At 41.5% G+C, this 27,436-nt stretch overlaps 1 protein-coding gene across 1 annotated transcript in view; it reads left to right on the top strand.

Annotated features, from left to right (window-relative positions):
- Nucleotides 1-387: 387 nt before the first annotated feature.
- The window catches only part of NOTCH2 (notch receptor 2), a 198,718-nt gene continuing 171,669 nt past the window's right edge, over nt 388-27,436 (top strand). The window contains exons 1-2 of the mRNA XM_059137929.1: nt 388-597; nt 16,611-16,721. Of these exons, the coding sequence (XP_058993912.1) occupies nt 16,628-16,721 (94 nt within the window). The 5' untranslated portion in view covers nt 388-597; nt 16,611-16,627. The remainder of the gene's footprint in view (nt 598-16,610; nt 16,722-27,436) is intronic.

The raw sequence follows: 27,436 nt of genomic DNA, 5'->3' as shown, positions 1-27,436 counted from the left end.
TCCCTGCTGAGCAGAGAGCCCGATGTGGGACTCGATCCCAGGACCCTGAGATCATGACCTGAGCCGAAGGCAGCGGCTTAACCCACTGAGCCACCCAGGCGCCCCTTACTGCCCTCATTATTTCCATGTCTGCCAAGTCACATCCTAGAAGAAGAGAATCTGGTACACCTAATTCATCTTTTCCATTTGAGTCCTGGTTTTTGGAGAGGCAGCCCTAATGTCAGGGTCCAATCCCTGGTCCAATCAGGAGCCATCCCTGGGTAAAGAACAACCTCGCTCTGCTTCTCAGAGCAGGGGGCTGTGGGTGGGGCAGTTTCATCTTGAAGAGGAAGTTGGGTGTGGCAGGCACTTTGTTGACATATCCACTATAGGAGTGCTCCTGGGAGCCCCTCTCTCACCTCAGAAAAGTGACCTTGTGAGTTAGGACTTTTCATCAGGCACTCCCAGGAAAGCCCAGCTAACTGCAGCTGGTGACTTGCTGCGTTTGGAATTCTTGGTCTGCCACCTCTTTGCACTCTTCCTTCTGGAACTACCTTGATTTGTCAGCTTATTACCTGTTTGGAGTTGGCTTGTCTCTGGAGTCTTTCTTCTACTTAGGTGAGTTGCTTCCAACTAAACTGCTTGACTCTTGGATATGGTGAGTGTTTGGATCGACTTTGGGTCTGGATCATGCTGTTAGCTGGGATGTAAATCGCCTCACTTCTTGCTCCCTTGCCCCTTCCCTTCTCCCTAAATCTACTGTGCTCGAAGCGGTCACTTACCTGAGGGTGCCTTCCCTTCCCAGCCCACCCACGTGTTCCTGAGGGAATGACATTAAGAAATAGTTGGTGGCTTCAGGGAGAGCGATTTTAGAGGAATGGTTGGGGCAGAAACCAGACAGAAGCAAGTTGAGGAAGTGGAAATAGTGAGAAGTTGAGATGAAAAGGAGGGGAAGAAAACAGGTGTCAAGAGGGTTTTTAAAAAAATTATTATTTTAAGAATTTGCTTCTGATCATATAATACATAATTTTGTAAAACATCTTATAAAATCAAAATCATAACGAATAAATTTATAATTCCCCATAATTTAACTACCTACATAATTATGATAGTTATTGATTTTTGAACACCTACTAAATACAGGAATTCTGGTAGTCACTTTAGGAATAGTGTTTCTATTTATCGTGTAATACAAAGCCCCAGGTGGGCCAGAATTAAGAGAACTATTTCTGTGATGCTGAGTGAGACAATATCCTTTTTCTTCAAGCAATGATTGGTATCCACTGATTTACAAGAGGGTTGAGAAGTTTTCTGAGGGGAAAACTCAAATCCTACAGTAGGGTTTGAGTCATGCATGGACATGTCCAGGGGGAGTTCCAGAGGTAGGCAGATTACTGGCAGGTAGAGTGGGGCCCCCAGGGAGAGCACGGCCTGTTGAGGCAGGAGTCTGCAATGATAAGGCTGGGCTTAGTCCTGGAAGGTCATGGCCAATCTGGCTGTCATGGGGTAGGCCCTAATTCAGCTAATTCAGTATGTGTCTTCCCAGAAGAAAACAAAGAAGAGCCTCTCTGTAATAGAAAGAATCATTTAGTGAAGCTCTGTGATGCCCTGGGACCTATTACCCTGTGGGCAACTGGGTGTAGCATCTCCAGGAAGAGAGCTTTTTCTTTCTCACTGCGAAAGAAGATGCTGACAGGCATCATAGGGGCTATCCAGTCCTAAATTTTCCACAAAACTAGCATCATGGGGCCAATCGTGGAGGCAGAAAAAATTTTTGTCAGTAAGGTAACAGTACCTGAGCTCTGTTAGCTCAGTAACACTTACCTTAAGCATTAATTATGCTGAAAAAATGGACTCTCTTACTTCCTGTTTTTCAAAGCATCGTTGACTAGGGGACAGAGCAGGGCTCTGAAGAAGGCACTGCTGTGGGCTTCTAGCTCACCATGGTGCTGCTAGAGCAAGCTTCATGGTGTCCAGCTAAGCTAGCTGTGACAATGAATGATTTAAGAACACAGGTAACATCCGCGCCTTAATGACTCATGCAATGTCTTTGCACAAACAACACCTTCTCAGTGAGGCCACTCTGTATAGAACTAAAACGGAACGCCCCCTACCTTACTGTCCCATCCCCTAGTATCACCTACCATAATCTTCTTTCTACAGCACTCATCACCATTTCACATACCATAATTTTTCTTGTTTCTTCTTTTTCCTTTTTTTTTTTTTCTTTTTGAACGAAAGAGAGAGTGAGCAGGGGAAAGGGACAGAGGGAGAGAGAGAAACTCAAGCAGACTCTGCGTTAAGCACAGAACCCCACAAGGGCCTCAATATCAGGACTCTGAAATCATGATCTGAGCTGAAATCAAGAGCTGGCAATTAACCAACTGAGCCACAGAGGCTCCCCTTTCTCTTCTTTTAAAAACAAACTGTCCCTTTCCTACTCTAAGATGTAAACTCTAACAAAAATAGTATCTCTGTGTTTGTTGTTGTGTCCCCAGAACCTAGATCAGTGACTGGCACGGAATATTCAATAAAATATTCATTGAGCTGGTCCATAATGTGGGTTTCCCAAAAATATTTGGGAGAGGATGAAAACTATTTTAAGATTTTTAATTAGCATCTGGATTTATGGCCTGGGAGAACTTAGGATATTTGCTTGTATTTAGAATAACCTTGTAATGTTTTTAGCATAATATTCCTATTTTACAGATGAAGAACAAATGAGAGCAAAAGCAACTTGCTCAGACCCCATAGAAAGTAAGGGCAGGGGTCTTATTACAAACTGGGATAATAAGTAAGAAGACCATATAGGAGATTCTCCTATAGCTGAGGCAAGAGTTAATGAAAGCCTTAATTGATATAGTAGAAAAAGGATGGAAAAACAAAGAGATGGAAAGGAAAAAGACTGTGCAGATTGATACTACCACTGGAAGGAGCCCATAAAAATCAGATGAGGACAGGAAAGTTCTTTTAAGACAGAAGTAACTTCAGTTTTTTTCAGAAAAAGAAGATTGGCTAGTTGCAAAACAGGAAAGAAACAGACCAGGTAAAGTCAAGTCCTTTTGGCTTTGAGCAAATCTGTGACAAAATTTTCTTAATGTGGATTTCATATTTGGATTTTAACTGCAAAACAGATGAGAGTAAAATGACTTATGGCAAAAAGAGTCAAAGTTGAGTCATGACAGAGAAGACTGTGGCGATCGTGTCCAAGGGATGACTCAGGAAGCAGTGCAAAGCCCTGGGGAGAGGGGATACTCCATATTAGGATTCAGGGTTGCTAATCGAGAGGTTCCTGGGCAATATAAGAGATGCCTGAAACAGGCCTTGGTTTAGGGAGAAGGAACTGTAGGTTAGGTAGCTAAAGAAGGTCCAGCCACCCCCACCATCCCACTCACTTCTGGCCCATCAGCTGGTGTTGCAGGCTATGCCGTGATTTTGCAAAGGGAACCAGGGTCGGGTGACTGGATCAGAAGAGCCAGCCAGGATGGTCAGTCACACATGGTGAGAGGCAGGTAAGGAAGGTGAAGATTAATGAATACGGAAGCCTTAGGAGGATAAGTCCGGCCCAAGTCACTGGATACTGGTTATGGGGGTGGCAGTCTATTTGTTCGTTTAAGCAGTATTTACTGAGTGTTCTTTATGTTCTGGGCCCATGCCAGGCATTGGTCTAGGTGCTGGGAATTGAGGTTTGAGTAAACTACTTCCTGTTTCTCCCCTCTCTTTTGGAGAAAGAACTGGAATAACATCTGGCTCTCATTGGCACAAGAATTGGGCAGGGCTGCATCTGCAAGAGGCAGACATCAGCTTGGGCAGAGGGGTCAGGTTGGGGACAGCATGACCTGGCCAATACAATACTTACATTGTACCAAGAATTTGTGTTTATTTTCTATGCTCAGCTTGGTATTATGTACTTATTTTTGATAAGCAAATTAACTACTTTATGTTTTCTTATAAGTAATTTCTAGATATACAGTCATGACATTGGATGGAGGAGAGAGCTTTTGATTTCCAGTCCTAAAAGCAATAGTGAGCCTAAATTTCTGGCATGACAATCACCTAAAGCAAGGGCATTTCAAATCATCAGTGGGAGCAGCGAAGAGGGGAGAGGGCATGATCCAACTCTCCTGTATTATAAGGCCAAGCGATGAATCACAGTGGGGAAGCCACAGTAGAGTGTAATGGTCCCACCCATAACCCTTTAAGACACAACACTTGGTTGTGTCATGTATTAACTCATAAGGGCCAGCTGACAATAAACTTCCCAAGTTGGGGTGCATGCCCCATTTCACTCAGCCTGCAAGTAGGCCCACAAGATCAGTCCTGTTTTCCCAGGTTAAGAGTATTCCTTTGGGGGTACATGGGTGGCTCAGTGGGTTAAGCCTCTGCCTTCAGCTCAGGTCATGATCTCAGAGTCCTGGGATAGAGCCCCACATCAGGCTCTCAGCTCAGCAGGAAGCCTGCTTCCCCCACTCTCTCTGCCTGACTCTCTGCCTACTTGTTAACTCGATCTCTCTCTGTCAAATAAATAAATAAAATCTTTTTCTTTTTTTTTTCTTTTTTTTTTTTAAGATTTTATTTATTTATTTGACAGAGAGAGATCACAAGTAGGCAGAGAAGCAGGCAGAGAGAGAGGAGGAAGCAGGCTCCCTGCTGAGCAGAGAGCCCGATGCGGGACTCGATCCCAGGACCCTGAGATCATGACCTGAGCTGAAGGCAGCGGCTTAACCCATTGAGCCACCCAGGCACCCCAATAAATAAAATCTTTTAAGAAAATAGTATTCCTTTGTTACTGGAAGGGAATTGAAAACAATTGTCATCAACAATCCTAGGCCCTTTACTTATTTAATAGAATGAAGCTGAACACTAAATTTGTTTTTGCCTTTGTGCAAAGTGTTTTCCCTAGCAATGTTCATTTTGGGCACAATTAGAAGATTTCTGTAATAGTCTCTTTTACTCTCAATACTGTGTATATCTATAGTTGACTTCTATAGAGCACCGAGCCCAGCATCTTGACTATAACTGGAACTCGAATTATATTAATTGAAGAAAATGTTAACACCAGTAGAAAAGGGGAATAAGATCAGGAGAATAAACAAAAGGAGGGCCCAAATGAAAGTTCACTTTTACAAACTGGTTTTAATTTTGGCTCTCTGATTATAGGTGTGGGTTCTAGCTGAAAAGATTTCAGTCTCTGCTCTGTTGTCAACAATGAGAATTGCAGGAGACAGAAGATTTTAGGAGTCATTTTTAAAAGTTTATAGATCGATGGTCTGTATTATTTCAGTCTCATTCCTATCCCCCATTCAAAATTTAAGCCATTCATCACTACGAAGAATTTTATAGTGAAATAAATCAGTATAATTCAATCTTAACATTTATTGGTTGCTTACTCTATGCCAGGCACTTTTCTAATCATTTTACACTTACTAACTCATTCAAACCTCTTAAAACTCTATGAGGTAGACGTCATTGTTATTTCCATTTTACAAGTGAGGGAATTGAGGCAGAGAGTAAATAATGTGTCCAAGATCTCATGGCTAGTGAGCGACAGGGTTCCTGCCCAGATGGTCTGAGTCTGGAGGCCACACTTGCAACCACCAAGCTACCTCTGCTCTGTAGTTAGTCACTCCACTACTAAGCATCTCCAAGTACCTGGTTTGTTAAAACAACTCTTAGAGGGTTAAATGTTTGGTACCCTTGTTTTGGACAATTACCTATTATTCGTTGACAGTTGTTAACTTTGTTTCTAAAAATGACAAGGTTAGTTGTAAAAATCATCTTTTCCTGCCCTCTCTTCTTGGATAGCAACCTTTTCAGAAACAAAGTAAGCGTGGAGTTGCTTTTGTGAGCCTAGATGGTGGAGGACCATTTTCTCATAAGCTGAGCCAACATTGCTCTACCTTGTTCTCAACAGGTCTCAGTTGCTTGTATGAGAAGGCAACTTATATACCAATGAAAAAAAGAAAATTTATTTCTGTGCACTAAAATCTTCTTATATGACAAATATGAAAATAGCTTTCATTTTTCTTCATTTTTCTTTTTTAAAAAGATTTTTTTTAAAGATCTTTTAAAAAAGATATTTATTTGACAGAGAGAGAGGGAGGATAAGAGCACGAGCAGGGGAGCAGCAGAAGGAGCTGCAGGGGGACAGGGAGAAGCAGGCTCCCTACTGAACAGGGAACCCAATGCAGGGCTTGATGCCAGGATCCCTGGATTACAACTCTGGCCAAAGGCAGATTCTTTTTTTTTTTTTTTTTTTTTTTAAGATTTTATTTATTCATTTGACAGACATAGATCACAAGTAGACAGAGAGGCAGGCAGAGAGAGAGGAAGGGAAGCAGGCTCTCCACTGAGCAGAGAGCCCACTGTGGGGCTCCATCCGAGGACCCCGAGATCATGACCCGAGCCGAAGGCAGAGGCTTAACCCACTGAGCCACCCAGGCGCCCCTGAAGGCAGATTCTTAACTGACTGAGCCATGCAGGCTCCCCTCTTTCGTTTTTCTTGTCTGCCATTTTTCTCATCAGTACATAATTCCCTCTCATTTCTCCCAAGTTTGATGTAACCCTAGCCTTTACACATTTGATACCCTTAGGAAAAACTCAGAAAAAGAAGCGGATGGGAAAGCATTCAGACATTATTTAATAATTTATGAGATTTTAACATTGCGGTAACTCTTCTCATCCTCTTTTCTCCAGTTTCTGGGTCTATGATCGGGAGGAGAAACTCATTTCCAGAGAAAACATTTCCTCTTCCCACTATTACTTCTTGCATAGGGTACTAAAATTTTTTTTGTAATCATCTCATTTTGGAGATAAGGAAAGGGACAGCAAGTTAGCCTGTATATGGGGAATTTTCCTAAAGAATGTTATTTTGACTTACTTCATGACATAAATTATACTCCATTCGAATTTTAGGTAGTATATTTTATTTCAAAACTTGCTATGCATTTTAGAACTTTCTGTTGTGTCATGGTGACCTGGCCAGAAGACTTTTTAATTCCCAAAGGCGATTAATCTTATGTCCCCAAATATATTTCATTTGCAGCTCAACAAGACCAGATGCCCTTAATGGGTTTAGGGGTAAATGAACCAATGAGAACAAGTCCCTTTTTCAGTAACAGCTTCAGAGAGATGGACCGGTCAGGGAAGGGAAGGCTGAGGGGTGGAGAAAGGAGCACTTCAGAAGGCTGAGCCTGGAGGTGGAATCGCTACACCACACATCTTGTTTGTTTAGACTGGGGTCCTGAGATCCCTATCCAACTTCTTAGCTGATTCTCTTAAGAACAAGCCAAACAACTGAAAACAGGGTCCACACCGCTTAGCTAAGTCAAAGCCCACAGGGTGACTGGCATCGCAGGCTTCACTCGCCCACCTGAGCATGAGAATGTCTGTGAGAGAAGAAGGGTAGCGTGGTGCCACCACTTCGTTTCCACCAAACTCATAAACACGCCTCTTTTCCTCTTCTAAAGGTTTGTTATAAAGAGGTGCACCTCAGCTGAAGCATCTGTGGCTTCAAATTACCGTGGCTGCTTTACAAGCCACTGTACAAAATCATGCCCTGGCACAGATTCAACAGCTAGGGTTTACAGTAGAGAGAAATTCAAGGACAGTGTTTATTATGAGAATATGGTCAAAGTGAGGATTTGTTTTTTTCTGTTTGTGAATAGTGTATTAAGAAATTGGGTGATTTATGTATTTGAGCTTAATACTGGATAGAGCATTATTTCTCAGGAATAAGCTAGTAAGACATAAAACTTTAAAATTAAAAAACAAGATCTCTAATAAATTAAATTTAAATAATTATAGTCCAATATCAATGGTGGAGAATTCCAAAGATCAAGGTAGGGAAATGCATCAAGGTAATTTGTTTTCTTAATTAAAAAAAAAAAAACCCTCTGGGTAAAGAATAGTAAAATCATATTAGCAAAAAAAAGGAAAAAGTTATTTTAGGGGCACCTGGGTGGCTCAGTTGTTAGGCATCTGCTTTCAGCTCAGTTCATGATCCCAGGGTCCTGGGATTGAGCCCCATATGGGGCTCTCTGTTCAGTGGGAGCCTGCTTCTCCCTCTCACATTCCCTCTGCTTGTGTTTCCTCCCTCCCTGTCTGTCTCTCTCTCTCTGTCAAATAAATAAATAAATTCTTAAAAAAAAGTTATTTTATGAGCGTTGAAGGCTATATTCTCACCAAGATAAAGATCAAAGAATATGAAAACTAAGAGAAGCCATTGTGCTTTGTTGTTGTTGTCTGTTTCTTTGTCAATAAAAATCGACTCTGTTGCTAGGATCCTGAATTTTAAATTATGGAAATCAGTGTTACACGGATGAGTCAATAAAATCAGAGCATATTCTACTAACTCAAAGAGATACAAAAATTATGGAAGGGACATGAAGAGTCTGATAGAGCTCTGTGAATTCTACTGGGCCAATAAATAAAGAACTAATTTAAAGTAAGTAAAACCACCGGGTTTCCCTCAAGCTTCTAATGTTTTCAAAATGTATTTATCTTATCACTTAAAGGCTTATAGTCATAGTAATTGAAGTCCTGATTGTTTTCCTTATAAAAGGAACACACATTTGAGGACACGATTCTGCCCCTCTATAACAGGAAGCACCTACTTTTTTATTGTGTGAAGAGCTTAACCAGAATCATTGCCCACTGTTCAGAGAGTGGTTTATAGAACCTTTGGCTCAACTTGTGCTTCATGGAGCACTACGTTCTTGACACTCACCTCTATAAACTGGGGACAGATTTGTTATTTGTATTGTCAAACACTGACTGCACGCTTTAAAAAAAGGAACCTCCCTTAGAGCATTACAGAATATTAGAGCAAAAGAGAACTGAAAGATGATCTTGAGTAAGCCACCATTTTATAGATGAGGAAACTGACGCACAGAGCACAGAGGGACTTGCTGATGTCTCACGGAGCCTGATCCAGAGCTCAGGTCCCTTGACTCTCAGACCCACACTGCAGCACCAGCACTAGGCAGCCTCTCTCGCATTGCTTGGTGAATGAGTGCGTTGGCACTGGGAGGATAAAGATGAAGGTGACATCATGGAGCTCAAATCTAATAGGAAAAAAAAGCATTATATTGCACTCCGTACATTGTTGCTAGAATGATCTTTCTAAAAATATGAACTGGGGGTGCCTGGGTGGCTCAGTGGGTTAAAGCCTCTGCTTGTGGCTCAGGTCATGATCCCAGGGTCCTGGGATCGAGCCCCGCATCAAGCTCTCTGTGCAGCGGGGAGCCTATTTCCCTTCCTCTCTCTCTCTGCCTGTCTCTCTGGCTACTTGGGATCTCTGTCTGTCAAGTAAATAAATAAGATCTTTAAAAAAAATTAAAAAATAAAAATATGAATTGAAACATTTTGTCTGTCCCTGTAGTGGTTCCTCTTTGCCTATAAGGCAAATCCTCCTCCTCATTCTCCAACCTCTTTTCTAACTGCATCTATGCTGATGTCCAAGATTAGCCACAGAGGACCAATTGCTTTTTCCTAAACAGCACAGGCTGTTTTGTCCTGCCAGGCCTTTGCTCATGCTGTCCTCTGCCTACAAAGCCCTCCTCTCATCATCCGCCAGGAAGGTTGGCTCCTTTAACTATCATCATCGTCACCATCATCATCATCATCATCATTATTTTGGGGTGGGCAGCAAAGCAAAGTTTATTGAGTGATAGTTTATTAAGCGATAGTATAAAGCTCCCAAAGAGGGAGGGGACCTGAGGTGGTTGACCAGATTGTCTCCTTTATAACATATTTCCTCAGGTTTCTCTCTTCCAATCTCCAGTCTCACAATTAGAGTTCGTCATTCCTGCCTTTGGTTGTCCACTGTGCGCCACCTATACTTCTCCTATGGCACCTGTACTATTTGTAACATTAACTTCTTAAAAACAAATAACGTATTTGCTGTTTACACTTATGCCTTTCTCCACTAATTGAAGGCAAACTCTTTGATGGTAGAACCATCTTCTTTGTACCTTTAGAACATAGCCCAGCATCTGGCTCGTAAAACCTCCACTGAAGGAACTACCCATAAAGAGCCTTGCAAAGTACTATGGCAATGCAAAGGAAGATGCAGCGGCCTGTGCTTGGAGGAGTCATCCCAGGAAAGAAAGCTCAGGTCCCAAGTCTCAGATGATCAATACTCCCATCAAGGCAGAAAGCAGGGGTTGCTTCATACCTGGTGGCAAGAACAGAATGCATAAAGGTACAGAGGCCTGAGAAATGGTGGGAAATGTGGCACATTTGACACATCGTGATTAATTTGTTGTTAAACTAGAAGAGTCTACAGAAGTCAGTTAAGGCCTGTGTGTGAAAGTTCTGGTAATCCATTACAGAAAGGAATTTTTATTGTATTACAAGGAGCTAGAGAAGGAAGAACAATGAATATCAATATTCCAGAGTATGAATGATTGGATTTGCCTGTCAAGAGAAAGGACTGCAGCAACTGAGGAGAGGTTGCTCTAGAAAAGGTAGGACTAACATCTCTGAGTCCAGGTATGACACTGTTGATCGGAGGGTTTGGAGAACTGAGAATGGTCCTGATGAGAAGTGAGAGGGCCTAAAGCAAGGCAGTCGAGGTGGAGACAAAGAGAATGATTGAGCAAGCACAAGAGTGTTGGAATATTGAGTGGTGACTGACTGAAGATGAAGAATGAGGGAAAAGGGAGAGGCAAGGATGTTTTCAAGCACTTGTCTTGAATATTTAAATGGATGCCAGTGTTCTGATATAGAATGCAAGAAGAAGAGGCTTTTGGAAAAAACATTAAGTTGATTTCATGACATTTGTGAGATACTTACATGAAGATGTTGAGAAAGCAGTTGGAATCACGAGTCTTACACTCAGTAAGTCGTGAGTATATCCAGTTGATAACTGAGTCCAAAGGAGAGGGTGAGATCATCTGGAGATCGTGGAGTCAGGGGAGAAGGTCTAGGATGAGGCTCTTAGGAAAGAAGGAGAGGGAGAAGGAGACTAAACTGAAATAGATCAAGAAGTAGAAACACATCCAATGTGGAGTCATGGAAGCTGTAAGCGAAGAGAGTTTGTTCACATGGAAGAAAGAATTAATGGTGTCAAAACCAAAGAAGAGATGAGGATAATGAGGACTGAAAAAGAGTCCCGGAAGAGCTGTAGTATAAGGCTGTAAACGTACTTGTCGGTGGCTGGAGGAAGCCCAGCATCAGCATTGGGCCAGTGAGTCAGAGACAAAAGCCTCCTCCTATTTTCTACTCTCATCCAGTTCATAAGGCTGAAGTTGACTTACAGTAAGATCTATGCTAAATAGCTTCATCTGTTTAGGGCTAGTGAAATCGAGGTGGTTGATCCATCTCCATCAAGAGCTCGATAAAGAATTGAAGAGCTTTCACATTTTCTTTTTCATATGTATGAGCTGGGGGTAGATTAAGGAGATCGCTGATGAAAGAAGTAAATGCAGAGCATGAAAAAGAAGAGGAAATAAATAAATGCCAAAAAGCAGTTCCAGAGCTCTTGATTCACTTACCTCCACATACTCTAGGTTCTATTTATAGGAAAACTATAAGCTAGCATGGCCAATATAGGTTTCAGTGGGCTAGCAAGTAATGCAATCACCATATAATTTGTTTCAAATTCCTCAAAACTGTTTTACTAAAGGATCAGTAAGTGTGCAGACTTGAAGGGTGGTCTGAAGATAGTGTTAAAATTCAGAGTACAGAAATCAAAAGAAAGCACTTAGACATTTTCAGATCACATAAAGAATGCTGTGACATATAAGCAGATCATTGTGGACTTATGTCACCAAGAAGGGTATAGATGAGTTTGGGTGTTGTGGAATTCACACAGGGAGTCACATGGGATGTGCATGACTTGTGCACTAGTCATGTGCAAGAAGACCAGGTATCAGATCCCTAATGTTGGGATCTGATATCCCCAAATCCCAATATCCCATATCCTAATAGTTGGGAAATGTTTAAGAAATATCCCCGCAAACAAAACAAAACAAAACAAAACACCCCAACAACCCACAGATAGTATGAGAAATACTGCTTTAGGTCACAACCCATTTGTAAGACTACTTATACTTAGTTTGGGACAAGCTAGTTGACAGCTTGAGCACACACCAAAAAATTTAGCTATAAAGTCAGAAGAAATTAAATGTCCATTGTAGAAGACGTGAATTCGTGCTAGAAAAGTCCAAAGTTACCTTCTAACGTCTTTCTAGATTGAATGTAGTCTAGTTTATTTTTTAAATTGCTTTGTTCGTTATAACATCCCCAAGGTCTTTAACAGTCCTTGGTACATGATGGGCACTAAATAAGTGTTTGTTGAATACTGAGTTAGTTGTTCTACTTACAACGTACAGAATGGATTGAGGAAGAGGAAGGCTAGCATTAGAAAACGTAGCTAGGAGAACTTAAAGACAGTCTAAATACAGGTTGATGAGACTAATCAGCCTATAGGACACAGGAATAAAGAAAACATGAATCTGAGAAATAATGAGAGGATCCTCCAGTTTTCCCCATCTCAGTGAGCAGCCTGGCTATCCACTAAGGTCCATTTAAGAAATCTAGGATTATCCTGGACTCTTCCCTGTATCTTTGTCCCCAGTATTCTATCACTCTGTGAGTCTTAAATATCTCTTTATCCTGACTTCTCCTATTCACACTTCTTTAGTCCAAGTTGTGGCACTTTTCCCAAGACATTTGTAATAGCTTCCTAAATAGTCACCCTGCTCCAGGCTTTTCTGCATTCACCCATTCTTTCAAAATTGAAAATCTAGTGTTTTTACTCTTTTGTTGAATGCCCTTGAATGGCTCCTGATTTACCTTCCAAGCTTTAGTAATACTTAAGCTCCATGTTAGGGTAGCAGCTTACAAGGCCCTATATCCTCTGGCACGTGTGTCACACTCCAGCCTTTTCTTCTGCTCTTTGAACCTAAGCAACACTAAACTACTTGTAACTCCTGCCCCAAGAGTGCCATGCTTGTTTGTGCCTCTGTGCCTTTGCTTATGCCATTCCTTTTGCCTAGTATGCTCTCCACCCCTACACCTTTCCTGCTGATCCGTCTGTGGCAATTTACTTTTACTGTTGTAACAAACTACCACAAACATAGTGGCTTACAAATGACACAAGCTTGTTATCTTACTTTTTTGGAAATCAGAAGTCTGAAATGAGTATTATGGGACCAAGACCAAGGTGTTGCCAGAGCTGTATACTTTCTGGAGTTTCTAGGAAAGAATCTATTCCTTGCTTTCTCTAGCATTTTGAGGTTTCCCGTATTTTTTGCCTGATGGCCATGTCAGTTCAACCCCTGCTCCCATTGTCACATATTCTCTGACTCAGACACTCCCGTCTCCCTTTTATATAAAGATGTTTATAATTACTTCACATTTACCCAGATAATCTGTAATCTTTATTTCTTCCCTGAAAAAAATTTTTTAAGATTGTATCTATTTATTTGAGAGAGAACATGAAAGAAAGAGCTTGAGCCGGGGGAGCGTAGAAGGCAAGGGAGAAGCAACCCTCCCCCCACCCCCACACTGAGCAGGGAGCCTGACACAGGGCTGGGTCCCAGGGCCTCAGGATCATGACCTGAGCCAAAGAAAGACACTTGACTGACTGAGTCACTCAGGTGCCCCTCATCTTCCTTGAGTTTAATCACATCTGCAAAATCTCTGTCACTAAGTAAGGTGACATATTAATAGGTTTAAGACATGGGCATCTTTGGGGAGCCATTATTCTACCTACCATACCATGCACCTCCTGTTTATCTCTTAAAGCTCAGCTCAGATATCACTTTTTTTTTTTTTAAAGATTTTATTTATTTATTTGACAGAGAGAAATCACAAGTAGGCAGAGAGGCAGGCAGAGAGAGGGAGAGGAGGAAGTAGGCTCCCTGCCGAGCAGAGAGCCCGATGCGGGACTCGATCCCGGGACTCTGAGATCATGATCTGAGCCGAAGGCAGCGGCCCAACCCACTGAGCCACCCAGGCGCCCAGATATCACTTTTTTTTGAAGCATCCTCTGCTAATCCTCCCACTCAGAGCTAGTCACCATCTACTTTGTTTCCTATACATCCTACCATCACTGCATGGATTAGCTTCTATTACATATATTAATTTTTTGAATAAATATGTCTATCTCTGTACTAAGAGCTCTTGAGAGAACAGCCTATTTATCTTTGTATTGCCTACTCCTAGCACAGTGCATGACATATAAGCCATGTTTATTTTAAAAAATTGAATGTGCTAGGCATTGTGATGACCTGCCCCTATTTCCCCTCAAGTCACATGGACTTCCTAACCTCTCTTGATCATGCCGTTCCTTTCCCATCCTCATCTATCTGTAATGCCTTTCTTTCAACTTTTCTGTTTTATGAATCCTTACTCATTCTTCAAGGAACAAATTAAAAAGATTTTTCCTCTGTGATGTCTTTTGTGATCTCTTCAAGACAGCATTAATCACCTCCTCATTTGGGGTGCTAAAATATTTTATAAATATCTGTATTTCATATCTCACTCTATGTTTCACTTAGTTATATACACATCTGTTCCTCTACAGCAGTATACAAGGACCATATCTTGTTTATACCAGCACAAAACACATCCTCAAACATTTATTAACTTAAATTGAACATGTGAAAAAATCAGCATGGGGGGATGGGCACGGAAGGCAATAGAAATGAACCAAAGATAAAGGATGCCCTTGAGTAAAGAAAAGGAGGGAAGAGGAGACTAAGAAGGCACTTGTAAAGCATGTTCAGAAGACTCAAGGAAACAGTGTGATGAAGACCAGAGTCCGAATGACCTCTAATTAAAGAGAAGAGTGTGAGCAACAGTACCAAATGCCACTGAGATGCTGACCTTGGAAATCAATGAGAAAGGCTGCTGGACTTGACCTCTAAGAGATCCTAAGGGCTTCAGGAAGCACAGCTTTGAGAGTACTCAGCCAGGGCCCTGGGTCTGCTCCTGTTTTTAGGTTAGGGGAGGAAGGATCTCCAGAAGATAAATGACTTGAGGAAAAGGAAAACCAGACTTCTTATCCAATCCCCCCGATGAATGCCTGAGGACATAAACCCCATAGTACAGTTCCAGGTCAGATTGAAAGGCTTGGTTCTTTCAACTGATACAGACGGTTCAAAGTACTGGGAGGTGTGGGTAGTTCTTAAGGAATACGGGGACCAATCTGACATGTTCCCCTATGATTTTCAACAATGGGGCACATTCAGCTTGGCAGTCTAAGAACGCTTTAGAATTAAAGGCAAATGTCTAGTCTGGCTACAGACGTGAGAGGAATTTCCCTTCCCTGGAGCTTTTCTGGATATTGGAATTTCTCTGTATGAGGCATTCTCTGACCCAGTGGACCAATATTCTCCTGCCTCTTCCTGCCTTGAACCATGTTCTGTTTTCCACCAAAACTGCCTTTTACAACCTATGTCCCATTTGGCTAAACTTTGTGGCCAGCTGTCTGTCCTGACCCATGCTACGCTTAATCTAGACACACTCCTATGCCTACCATCTTCCTGGGTTTTCTTCCCAAATTGATTTCACCTAGCATTTAGCTCTGTGATCTGCTTCTGTTGTGTCCTAAATCAAACTACTGTGGTCTGACAGGTCACGCATACTCAACAGGAATAAGAATGATTCTCAGGGGGTGAAAAACAACTTAATTTTTTAATATATAAAGTACAGATGTAAACACAGAACATCAACTGATAAAACAATATATCTGTGGTATTATGTGGAAGAGCACTTTTAAAATGTCTGAAAAGTCTCCTTAGGAGGGCTATAATGAAAAAAAAAAAAAAAGCTTCAGAAACACCATGTTAGGTAATGAAGCTGAAATTCAAGCCACAAGAAGAACACAAGAAGTGTGGATAGTGAGGAAACAGAGTGGTTACTTGACTGTGTAGATCATGGAGAAGATTCCAAGCTAGCAAACAAATTTTGAGAATTTATTATGTTCCCTGGGCTATGTGAAACCCATAAGCTTCTCCTTATTTGAGACTCAATGTACCTGTTTCTTGCAGGAACAATAGCAACATTTTCCATTGAAACAGTAGCCCACCTACCTCCTCTCTGCTATAGCACCTTTTATGCTAATCATGTAGTTGGAGGTAACTCCTCACTCACATTTTGCAACATAAGAAAATGAAAAACACAGTCCAGCTTGTGTTTGTAGAAGCTCCTTTCATGGCAGCCTTTCAACGGGTTGCGCAATTTAAAAGATGCAATTGTAATCATGACTAACTCATTAAGATGCTTGAGGGAAATCTGAACATCCTTAACCTACTTTTGAAAAGAGAGGCAAGGAAAATACAGGATTGGGAATAATCCAAGGAAAACAATTTCAAGTCTTTGGACAATAGACAGACTCTAAAACCTCCTTAGCTGGGCTTGAGGTAGGCTAGGACACGAAACAAAATGTTGCTCAAGGAAGCCCAGCAATCATTTGCATCTACTTGTTCTCCTAGAGTATCATCTTTATTTGGTTGATTATTTTGACTTTTAAAATATTCTTCTTGGTTCTCTTATAGCATTCATTGAGAATTTATCAACAAGTCTTTGCATTTTATCTTAGTCACATTGTCTATGCTATGTACTCATCTTCTGTGTTGACTCCTAAGCTCTTCTCTCCTGCTTTCCTTCTCTTGTAGTGAGTGCTGAAGCAGAGATGACACTGTTGGGGTGGAAAGCTGACAGGGGAAGATGGATGAGCCACAGCGTCCACTTAGAATCTAGCGCCAACTCTTGGCAGCTTATCCGTGGTAAATCTTGTTTTCAGCTTCTTGTTGACTTTATCACCCACTTTGTGTGCTTAGCTCTCTGATGGATGTTATCATCAACTCTGTTTATTCACAATGCCAAGAGCACCAGTTGAGCAGGGAAATATTCAGGAAAACCTACTCTTCAAGTGTCAAGTTGACCAGAAAAGGAAAAAAAAAAAATCACTGTTTTGTCGAATTTGGCTTTGCTTTATAAACAAACAATCATTTATATGTCAAACTAGTTGTGCCTGTAGTCATGGTCTTGTTCCTCCTTTTTGGTCATACTTGGTGCTCCAAAAGGAAAAGAAAGAGGGAAGGGAAGATTTTTAAAACACTGCTTTGAGTGGGAGTGACTTTAGCAGATAAGGAAGAAGGTCTACTTAGGTGCTTGAACTGGAAAGGGCCATAGACTACAAGGAGAATCAGGATAAGGGACACTGATGGATAATTAGACAGCTTTTCCGGATCTGGGTCATTTTCACATCATAGCCTCAATATATTTTTTAAGTTTTGTAAATTCTTAGAACATCAAACATATCCATTTGAATAATGCCCTCGATATAGTAGATATTTGTAGGCTACCTTGGTAATCACCTGAACTCAGTCCCTAATGTAACATTGGCTGACTCTGTAACTTTCAGCCTCTTCATTTCTCCAAGATGACATAAATAATGGAAAACATAGAGACTTTGGAATTATTACAACATGGATTCATCTATTCCTACCACTTATTCATCCCACCCCTACCACTTATTAGCTTGTTGAGCTTGGGTAAGTTGTTTAACTTCTTTGAGCCTCAGTATCTTTATCTTCAGGGTTTAAAAGAAAATTTTTTTTTGAGTGTAGTTGACACACAATGTTACATCTTTATTTGTTAAATGGAGATAAAGACATCTACCTTGTAGGAATGCTGTGAGGATCTAATGGGATCATGTATGTAAAACACCTAGAATATATGAATCACTGAAAAATCCCTACTCTCATAGGGATAGGGATATTTGCACCCAGAAATGGAAAAAGCTAGGTGATAAAAGGCCTGGGGGTTCTGAGCTCACTAGCAGCTAGATGCTTTCATAAGATGATGGTATCATTAGAGAATGAGGAGAATGCAAGCTGGTCACATAGAAATCCAGGCCTGTTTTATTTCTGGTCACCACAGCAATCAGAAAGTACAGGGGTAAAGCAGAAGGAGAGGGAGGGAAGAAAAGGGAGAGCAAGAGCAAGAGAAACATGGAAAGGATCCGTTCTTCTGAAAGGCAGAGAATCGCTAGCATTCCTTCAGCAGTAGGACAGGAATGAAAGGTAAAGAGATGCCTGCTGGTGGTATGCTCACCAAGCCAAGCAACCAACGTGTTTCCTGCTCAGTCTCCACAGATGTTGATCTTTAGCTCAGGATAAGTCCCTTGGAGAGTATTTTGCCGAAGGCAAGAAAGGCAGCTGCATAACTGCCCAGTCCATGCAGCTGACAAATTGGTGTGTCATCAAAGAAAGAGAGAGTCATGTGAAATAAAAGTCTGTGGTTCAACATCTCAGTCAGAGAGTCAGAGGGCTGTGAGGTAGCATGTTTGACCCTTGCTCATGAATGAAGTCTGTTTTATGTCCTCCTCCTCTTTGCCTGCCTACCCAGCCCTAGGTTCCACTGGGTAGGCAGTGGGTGTCTACCTAAATCACTACTTATTTATTGTGTCCTATATAACCTATGTATCCTATGTACTATGTACCTATGTTGAATACTCATTCAACACATCCATATTGAATGTTTTGTATGAGAATAACAAAAATAATAAATAGACCATGTACTCAAGAAGGTCCCAGTATCACAATCATATGTTCAACTAGTTGTTAAATGGCATGTGTAATATGCAGAAGCTAAAGGTGGGGGGACACAGGGAAAGGCACAACAAATCCAAAGAAGGCTTCACAGAAGGGATGACATTTGAGCTAGGATTCCAAAGGTCAAGGGAAAGATTGGGTGGAGGAGAGAAAGGAGTAAGGGCGTGCCTGGCAGAAGCAAGTGCGTTTGTAGTGCTGAAGAGCACATGAGCCCACAGGCGGGTCTGGGGACTCGACTATCGTCTGATGTTTTGGGAACATAGGCTGTGCAACACGGGGGCAGGGAGAGCAAGTAAATGTGGCCCGAATGCCCCATTGCCAGTGGTTTTCTGAGTCAGCTTATAGAGTTTGGGTGCTAACTACAGGGAATAGGAGCCACTAGGGGGTTTTAAGTACAGAGTGATAGGGTCATACTTATATTTTGGGTAGTCCTCTGGATTTCAGTATAGTGAATATACAAAGGAAGGCGAGACTGAAAGCTGGGAGACCAGTTGAGAAGATCATCAATTGCGTCAAATGCTGAAAATGGTCAAAGAGGATGAGGACTGAGAAGGAGTTCATTGCGTTTGGCAGCTGAAGGTCTTTGGTGACACCTAAAAGTGATTTCACTAGAATAATTTAAGCCAAAGCCATGTTGCTAACCCAGTGGTTCTCAAACTGTTGTCTCCAGAGCAAAGGCATCAGCATCACCTGGGAACTTGCTAGAAATGCAAACTACCCAGCCTCATCCCATACCCCACCACAAAGCTCTGGGAGTGGAGTACATCCTGGGTGATTCTGATGTACGCCAAAGTTTGAGAACTACTGGGCTGAACAAATCTTTCTCCATCTCTTCTATAAACAGTGTTTATCAGGAACCAGCTCTTCCAAAACTGAGCTGATGCCCTAAACACTCATCAATATCATGGTTTCTCAGCTCTCTGAGTAAGTTGTTCCCTCTGTCAATTGTATGCTCTTCCGACCTTCTCTCTCTATGTATAGATACATGTAGATAGTCTCTACCTGGCAATATTGAACTCATTGTTTAGTGCCTAACTCAAACACCACTGAAATCTTTCTAATTTCTTCCAGGCAACCCTTCAATGGATCCTCTTGCACATACCCCTATTATGGCATTTATTTTATTATACTGTATTGTTTGGTTTACTGTCTTCCCCACTAGCTAGAAGCTCCTCAGGAGCAGGGACTGCCTGGTTCATCTCTATATCCCCATTGTTTTCACGTAGTAAATGCTCAATAAATGTAGAAACAGAAAGCTGTAATGGGTTGAGGAAATAAGAACAGCCAGGGAGAAATGACTCTTTTAAGAGGTTTATGAAAGAGAAATTTGAAATTGAAAGAAATTTAAAGAGAAATTTGTTTGAGTCTACAATTGACAGTAATTGTGTGTGGGCACACGTGTGCATTAAGGCTGGGAGAAAATTATTGGCTGAGAAGATCAGATTTATAGAAGGGAAGAAATGCATGACAATGAGAGTAGTGGGGCCAGTTGGATAATGAATGGCAAGATGGCTTTGGAAAAGGCAGGAGGGGATGAAATCAACGTCAATGCAGAAGGATTAACATTGGAATAAAGGAAAGACTCGTGTCTGAGAGAGAAGGGCAGGAAGGAAAGGTGGGAACATAAGACATAAGTTGTAAGGTTAAAGGAGAGAGGTTGGGGAGCTCTTCGTTGGTCTGCCAATTTAGAAACGGGGAAGGCTAGGGACAGTTTTACAGGGGAGGGGATATTTGAGCTAGGAGATGTCTTTATTGAAGTGGGAAGTGAGGCCTATTGCTGCGGAGGAAACAGGGAACAGAAAGAAGGAAAGAGGCCAGAGGAGAGTGGTAGAGGCCTGCACATGCCTTAGAGTTGGGGGTGGGGTAGTCAGGTTAGGGAGCAGCAGTGGGGCTAGGGGTATTCTTTGGTGCTGATCCATTATAGCTGCTGCAGGCCCCCCCATTCACTCCACTGTCTTTGGCAATGGGAGCAGTATGGGTGGACTGTCTTCAGGCACTGTCTCTGCAATACAATGGATGATTCTGGATACAGATCCCAATACCAACACAGAAAGCATTCTAGCTCTACCTATCATCAATGCTGGAATATAACACAGACAATAACAATATTACATAGGACAACACAGGAAAAGATTTAAGATATATGAATTAGAGCTTAGAAGCAGGATACAAACTATATGTATGTCATGATTACAGCTCTGAAAGGTGCATATGAAGCAACACCTGAATAAAATATACCAAAATGTTATTAGCAATGGTATCATAGGGGATTTTCCTTTAATTAGAAAAATATATATTTACCTGCTCCGTTTCCGACCTGGGCCGGTTCACCCCACCTTAGGCAACCTGGTGGTCCCCCACTCCCGGGAGGTCACCATATTGATGCCGAACTTAGTGCGGACACCCGATCGGCATAGCGCACTACAGCCCAGAACTCCTGCGCTCAAGCGATCCTCCTGCCTCAGCCTTCCGAGTAGCTGGGACTACAGGCGCGCGCCACCGCGCCCGGCAGAAAAATATATATTTAAATAAAAATATAGAAATAAATAGAATTGGTTCTTCCCCTACTGCCTTTGTCTTTTATTAGATATGTTTAGAAGAGAGTATTTAAAAATAAATAGTTGTAGTGTGGAACCAACCTGTAGAATTATTTGAGCTTCTCTCATCGGAGTGGCAGAGGCAGGGACAGGAAATCCTTGAGTTGTTCCAGAGCCCGTGGCTGGCAAGCAAGAGACTGGGCATCATGCTGTAGGGGAGCACAAAGGAGGTATGTGATCAGGCCCTTGTTTCAATAAACTTGGGAGACCAGGCTTACAATAAATGATTACTGGATAACTTATCCCGTGCTCAGCTGAGTAGTCCAAACAATGGGTGGGGTTGAATCTCTGAGGCTGAGACCCAAGGGCAGGCATACAGACTTTGCAGAAGTCACTTGTGTGCTACTGGAGGTAGTCAGATGAACCCAGGCTGTGCCTCTGACTAGCAGCTGTGTGCTCTTGGGCAACTTCTCAGGCTTCACTTTCTGCCTGTGATGTGGGAATCCTCATACCTACTGATAAGCTCACTGGAGCATTACGAACAGTAAAGCAGATAAAGTGCTTAATACAGTGCCTAACTGACAGCGCTCCATTAATATGTCCTGCCATTATCATTATTAATGTGATGAATGTTATTATTATCCATAAATATTTACGATAGAGGGAACGACTTTTACTTCTTTGGAGGGAATTCAGGGAGGTGTCCCCAGGGTGCTTCTCTCTCATCTCTAAGAGCAATGCTATGAGTTCACTCCAGGACTTGAGGAGGGAAGAGGGAAATATGCAAGGAGGAACTCCATGTTGGTTCTTCTTCTGCATGTATTTGTGCTACTTCCCACCCACCCACCCCCAAACAGGTGTGTATTACTCCAGAGCATGCTTTCCCCTTCCTCTCCCACTCTTTTGTCTTTCTTCTTTTCAACTCTTCTTACTTCCCTTTCCTCTTCAAGACCCCAAGGGGTGGATAAGGAACTACACTATCTTTTGCATGTTCCGAGTTTTGCTTTTTGAAACTTGAAAGCTGTCTCCTAGTTGCAGCTTGTGGAGTTTCCTTAAATCAGTCTGTGTGCCTGCTATTCGTTCTTCCCCTTAGAGAAGATCTATGCCCCCAACCGCTGCCTTTAATAAATACTTTTAAATGATAGTCATCTGTAGACAGGCAAATCTTCCAGACCATAAAAGTTCAATTAAGGAAGGCTCTTTTGAGGTAACTATATCTTGCAAAAGAAACCAAAAGAGGTGTGAACTGTCCACAGGGCCCTTCTAGGCAATGAGGTGTATTTTCCTGGACTCAGATGTAGATCTTAACGTGGGAACCATTCTGTCTTGCTAGCATCTGTTCTTCTTTTCTTGCTTAGACATTTAACAAGTGGGATAAAAGGGAAAAAGTCAAAGTTTTGCAAGAAAAATGCTTAGACCAGTAATCTGAGCAAGAGAGCAGAGTAGTCGTATTACATTATTCTTAACAAAAATCAAAATGATTAAAAACAAAAACAAGTTAGTATCCAGATCAGGTACAACCACCACTCACCTTCTAAATTCCAATTTTTACATTCCTTCCCACATTCATGAGTAATAATGATGTACTTTCAGCTTTGTTGGAAACCCTATTTGTATATTTTACAAGGTCATTACCTGCAGCACCAGATACCTGCTCTGAGCCCAGCAATTACCACCTCTGTCTCTGCACACATTAGCACACATACACACCACTGATTTGTACTTTCCTATAAAATTACTCTTTCCCTTTTTAATTAGAATGTTTTCAGAAGCAAACCCTATCGTTAAGGCCATGTACGCTTCCATTATAAATACCTGTTGCCAGCCATTAATTATCTCCTGATGAATTACTTTAGAAGATTTTTTAATGCTTACTTTAAAAAGTGAGATTTATTTTCCTTACTTGTGATGCCCCCCTTCATACTTAGTTAACCACTTTGAATTCCACATAATAAGAAGATGTTCCCTTTTCTTCTGCTTCAAGGGACTTAGATGTGATCTGTCCTCAGATAGGATGAAGATTTTTTTTCATACTTTAAGGTGGAAACTTTCTGTATGCTGGGACCTCACTGCTCAAGAATTTCTTGGCTAATTGTGAGAGAAGAATATAAGAATGTTGGGTAGAAACACCTGGATAGTCTCTGAGAACAAAACACCTTAACATTGCATAAATATCTATAGTTGCATAACCATTTTAGTGACTGAAGCACTGCGAGTCATCCAATAATATTGTGGTTTGATAATTACACAGTTGTGGATTTATGCTCCTTTTGAACTGGGGAGATGTCCTGGTGCATACAAACCAATCTTTTTTTGTGTCATTATATATAAAATGTATATTTCGATTTAGTAATTGAATTGTAACACCTCCCAGCATAAAATACTTAGAAAATTTTAAGTTAGGTAGTATTAAAGTGAGGATTCCTATAGGTAAGCTTTCCTGATTACCTCATGGATGGCAGAGAATTTTGGATTCTTTGTTAAGATACCATTCATCATGTAGTACATGCATGAGGAACAGTTCATTATATAAGGACAATCTCAGATTTTCCTTTTCTTTCTTTTTTTTTTTTTTTAAGATTTTATTTATTTATTTGACAGATGGAGATCACAAGTATGCAGAGAGGCAGGCAGAGACAGAGAGGAGGAAGCAGGCTCCCTGCTGAGCAGAGAGCCCATGTGGGGCTTTATCCCAGGACCCTGAGATCACCCTGTCAAGGCAGAAGCTTAACCCACTGAGCCACCCAGGCACCCCAGATTTTCCTGTTCTTGACATCAATTACATTAAAATAGTCACATTCCTAAAAGGGTAACAATATGTCAGGAAGCCCAAATTATAATTTCTTATATTGTTTATACCCTTAATCAGAGCAGAGACAATTAGTTGAAGAGTTGATTGCTTCTAATTCTCAGAATTAGTTTGAATCTTAAGATGAGCTCCTGTCTTCTGGAAATTGTCCTCTGTTTGACTGAACCTGGTGGACCTCTCAGAGTGTGGGTCTTTATTTTGCACTTACTCCATGCTCCATGCAAGACAAACAACCAACTACTGTGGGGTTTACAAACATGAATGAGAGACAGTTCCTATGTTCAAACTGTTTACAGTCCAGTTTGTATAGGCCACCTCAGTTCATTCATATCTTGTAGGCTGGGGACAGGATGAAATGAAAGTAGCCTTAGAATTAATCACAATGCTCTCTACTTTCCCACAGCCCCATGCTTTATCTCTGTTGTATCTATGTTATTTGTATACTGGCCTTCCAGAATGTACTCTAATCTCCAGAGAACAGGGGCTGGGTCTTGTTCTCAAGTCTATTCTCTCTATATGTCTGTATTGCCACAGAGTCAAGGATGTGCTTTGCAGAGGATAGGCTCTCAAAAAATGTGTTTAAATCAAAGACTGTATTTGCTTGCTTGGACTTCTTAATTACAGTGAGTCAGCTTGTTTTGTACCAGTATTGTGGACTTCACCAATATGGTGAAACTGGTGGACCTCTGCCCAGAGGTGCTCACACTAAAGATGGTCTTGGATGTGCTTCATTACTGTTGCAGGAAGAGACAGTAGAATGAGACTGAATAAGCAGTCAGAAACAGCAGGAGTTTTGTCTCAGCTGTCATTAATTACTTATTTAACCTTGGGCAGGGCACTTAAACTCTATCTCAGTCTCTTCATCTGTGAAATGGGGGATAATAATGACTGGTTTGGCTGTTTCCCATGACTGCTTTGTGAATCAAATGAGATAATATACTTAAAAGTGTTCTGAAAAGCCTAAAGCACTGCAAGAGTACAAGGTATTATTTTGCAAAGAAGTCTTCCTTTCAATTCTTGTTTCCACAAACACTTTTTCACACATCTCCAGGTTCCTGGGTTATGTGGTGAGATGTGTAGAGTAGCTCACCCTAAGCTGTTACATTCACCAGAATCTTCTCTTTTTATTTTAAAGATTTTATTTCTTTATTTGAGAGAGAGAGAGCGAGCCAGAGAATGTGGGGTGAAGGGCAGAGGGAGAAGCAGACTCCCCGCTGAGCAGGGAGCCAGGTGCCGGACTCGATCCTGGGACTCGATCCTGGGACTCGATCCTGGGACTCGATCCTGGGACTCGATCCTGGGACTCCAGGATCATGACCAGAGCCAAAGGCAGACACCTAACCAACTGAGCCACCCAGGCATCCCACCAGAATCTTTTCTTCAACATCTGTAGCATTTAACTGATCCGGCCTAGGGTTCTCTGAAAGACCTAGACAATTATGCATCTTTTTCCAATTCATACATATATGTCCTTCATTCAGCATTTATTCAGAACATATTATGAGCACTTATGTGTACTACTGTGAGAGGAACTGGGGCAAAATGGACAACATAGGATCTCTGTCTTTGAGGGACTTGGAAGCCCATGGGATCTGAGAGAATAGACTTGAGAACAAGTAAGTGCTTAATTCTGCATTTGTTTTGAGAGGCAATTCTACCTGAGTTTTAATTAGTAAAGACATCTATGTATATTTTTAGTTTTGACTAAAATGAAAACTAGTGCTGCCTTATTCATATTTTTCTACTGCTAATGGTCTGTAGGTTTTAATTGGGCCCCAGAGACTGAGGTTTTTGTTTTGTTTTGTTTACTTCAGATGAAAGTTTGGGGGATCCCATTTTTCTTTGATTCAGTATTGTTATGAAACTTTAAGAAATAGCAATAGCTAATTAGTTATGGGATTACCTGAATAATTTCCCGCCAATTTTTCCTATAAGGTAAGAATTGCTTCGATTAGAGGCACTGTCCTGGGGAAGACCATCCCCAAGTCCAGTAGAGTAATTAAACTGAAGAGTGCATTTGGGGCTGACATTTCCAGGCAGATTCTGGCATTTCATATCCTTGGCTGCTACTCAAGCTTTGAGACACCACCACATGACCCCCTGGATCCTGAAAGGGATTAGGAAACTAGTCACCTAACTGCACACAGTAGAATTTTGGCTTAGCTTTGGGGAGAGCTCAACAGGAGAAAGTATATTTCCATGCAATTCCATCCTGCTAATCAGTTAGGGTCCTAAAGTAATCAACAGCTGTGGGGGTGCTCCACCTGAACACAACTCTTTCTCTTTCAGCTACATTGATCTCTTGCCATTTTTATCTTCTCTACCAAACTTCCTTTTCCTTCTCTTGTATTTCCTATATCTGAGAGTAGCCCATGATGATCCAAGATACTGAGGTCATTGCTGATTCCTTGACCTACATTTCCTCTCTCATCTAAGCTATTACTAGATTTAGGAGCCAATGCCGCCCATCTTTTCTGCAACCCCACAGCACCTGCCCAAGTTCCTGTCTTGGGGGGAGAGGCTCAGGTCTTTATTGTTTGCCTTCCTCTACTTGTTCCCTATGTCTGAAAAAGCCTTAGACCTCTAAACATGAGATATCTCTTCTCTACCAGATTAATCTTTTGGTTCTTTAATTCTTAGTTCATCTCTTGGGGTCTTCCCGGAAGCCTTCCCTGCCCACTCCTAAGCTGGGACAGGACTCATAGTCCACCAGATGTGAACCTACAATATTCTACCTGTCATACTGGATTTTCATTGTTGGTCACTGGTCTGTCTTTATCCCTCAGGTACTCACACAGGATTTGACCCATGGTAATATTCACCAAAATGCTACATGATGAGTTGGATTGAGTTGTTCTCCTCTCTTAGTCTTTGCCAACTCCAGTTTTTCCCTTGATTTTCAGCTCCCATTTTGTTTTGTTTTGATTCCTTTATATCCATAGCTTCCTTCAAAACATGTCTTTTTTTTTTTTTTTTAAAGATTTTATTTATTTATTTGACAGAGAGAAATCACAAGTAGGCAGAGAGGCAGAGAGAGAGAGAGAGGAGGAAGCAGGCTCCCTGCTGAGCAGAGAGCCCAATGCGGGACTCGATCCCAGGACCCTGAGATCATGACCTGAGCCGAAGGCAGTGGCTTAACCCACTGAGCCACCCAGGCGCCCCAAAACATGTCTTTTAAAACACCTCTTTGGTCATAAACTTCTCCTACTTTGATTCATAACATCTAATCTTTATTCCTCTTGTCCTTGTGGCAGTGTATGTAATTTTAAAATGGTAACAAATCCAGCAAAAGTTATATGTGAACATAATAGTTGTTTTTCTTAAAACAGTCACCTTGGGAAATGCACACCTATTTTAATTAGTCAAAGCCACAGTCATTTCTGGAGCCACTCTTTGGGGATGAATCCCTTCACATTTTTCTGAATATATTTTAATAGTGACACAGTTAGTCTTTGCAGGTGAGGTTTAAAATTTGTATAGAGCCAAGTCACCATGAACTATATTTAGTGAGTAAAGAGAATGCTCTAACTGGTAAC

This window comes from Mustela lutreola, chromosome 10 (assembly GCF_030435805.1).
Source record: "Mustela lutreola isolate mMusLut2 chromosome 10, mMusLut2.pri, whole genome shotgun sequence".
Classification (NCBI taxonomy): Eukaryota; Metazoa; Chordata; class Mammalia; order Carnivora; family Mustelidae; genus Mustela; species Mustela lutreola.
This window is presented reverse-complemented; position numbering and strand designations above follow the sequence as displayed.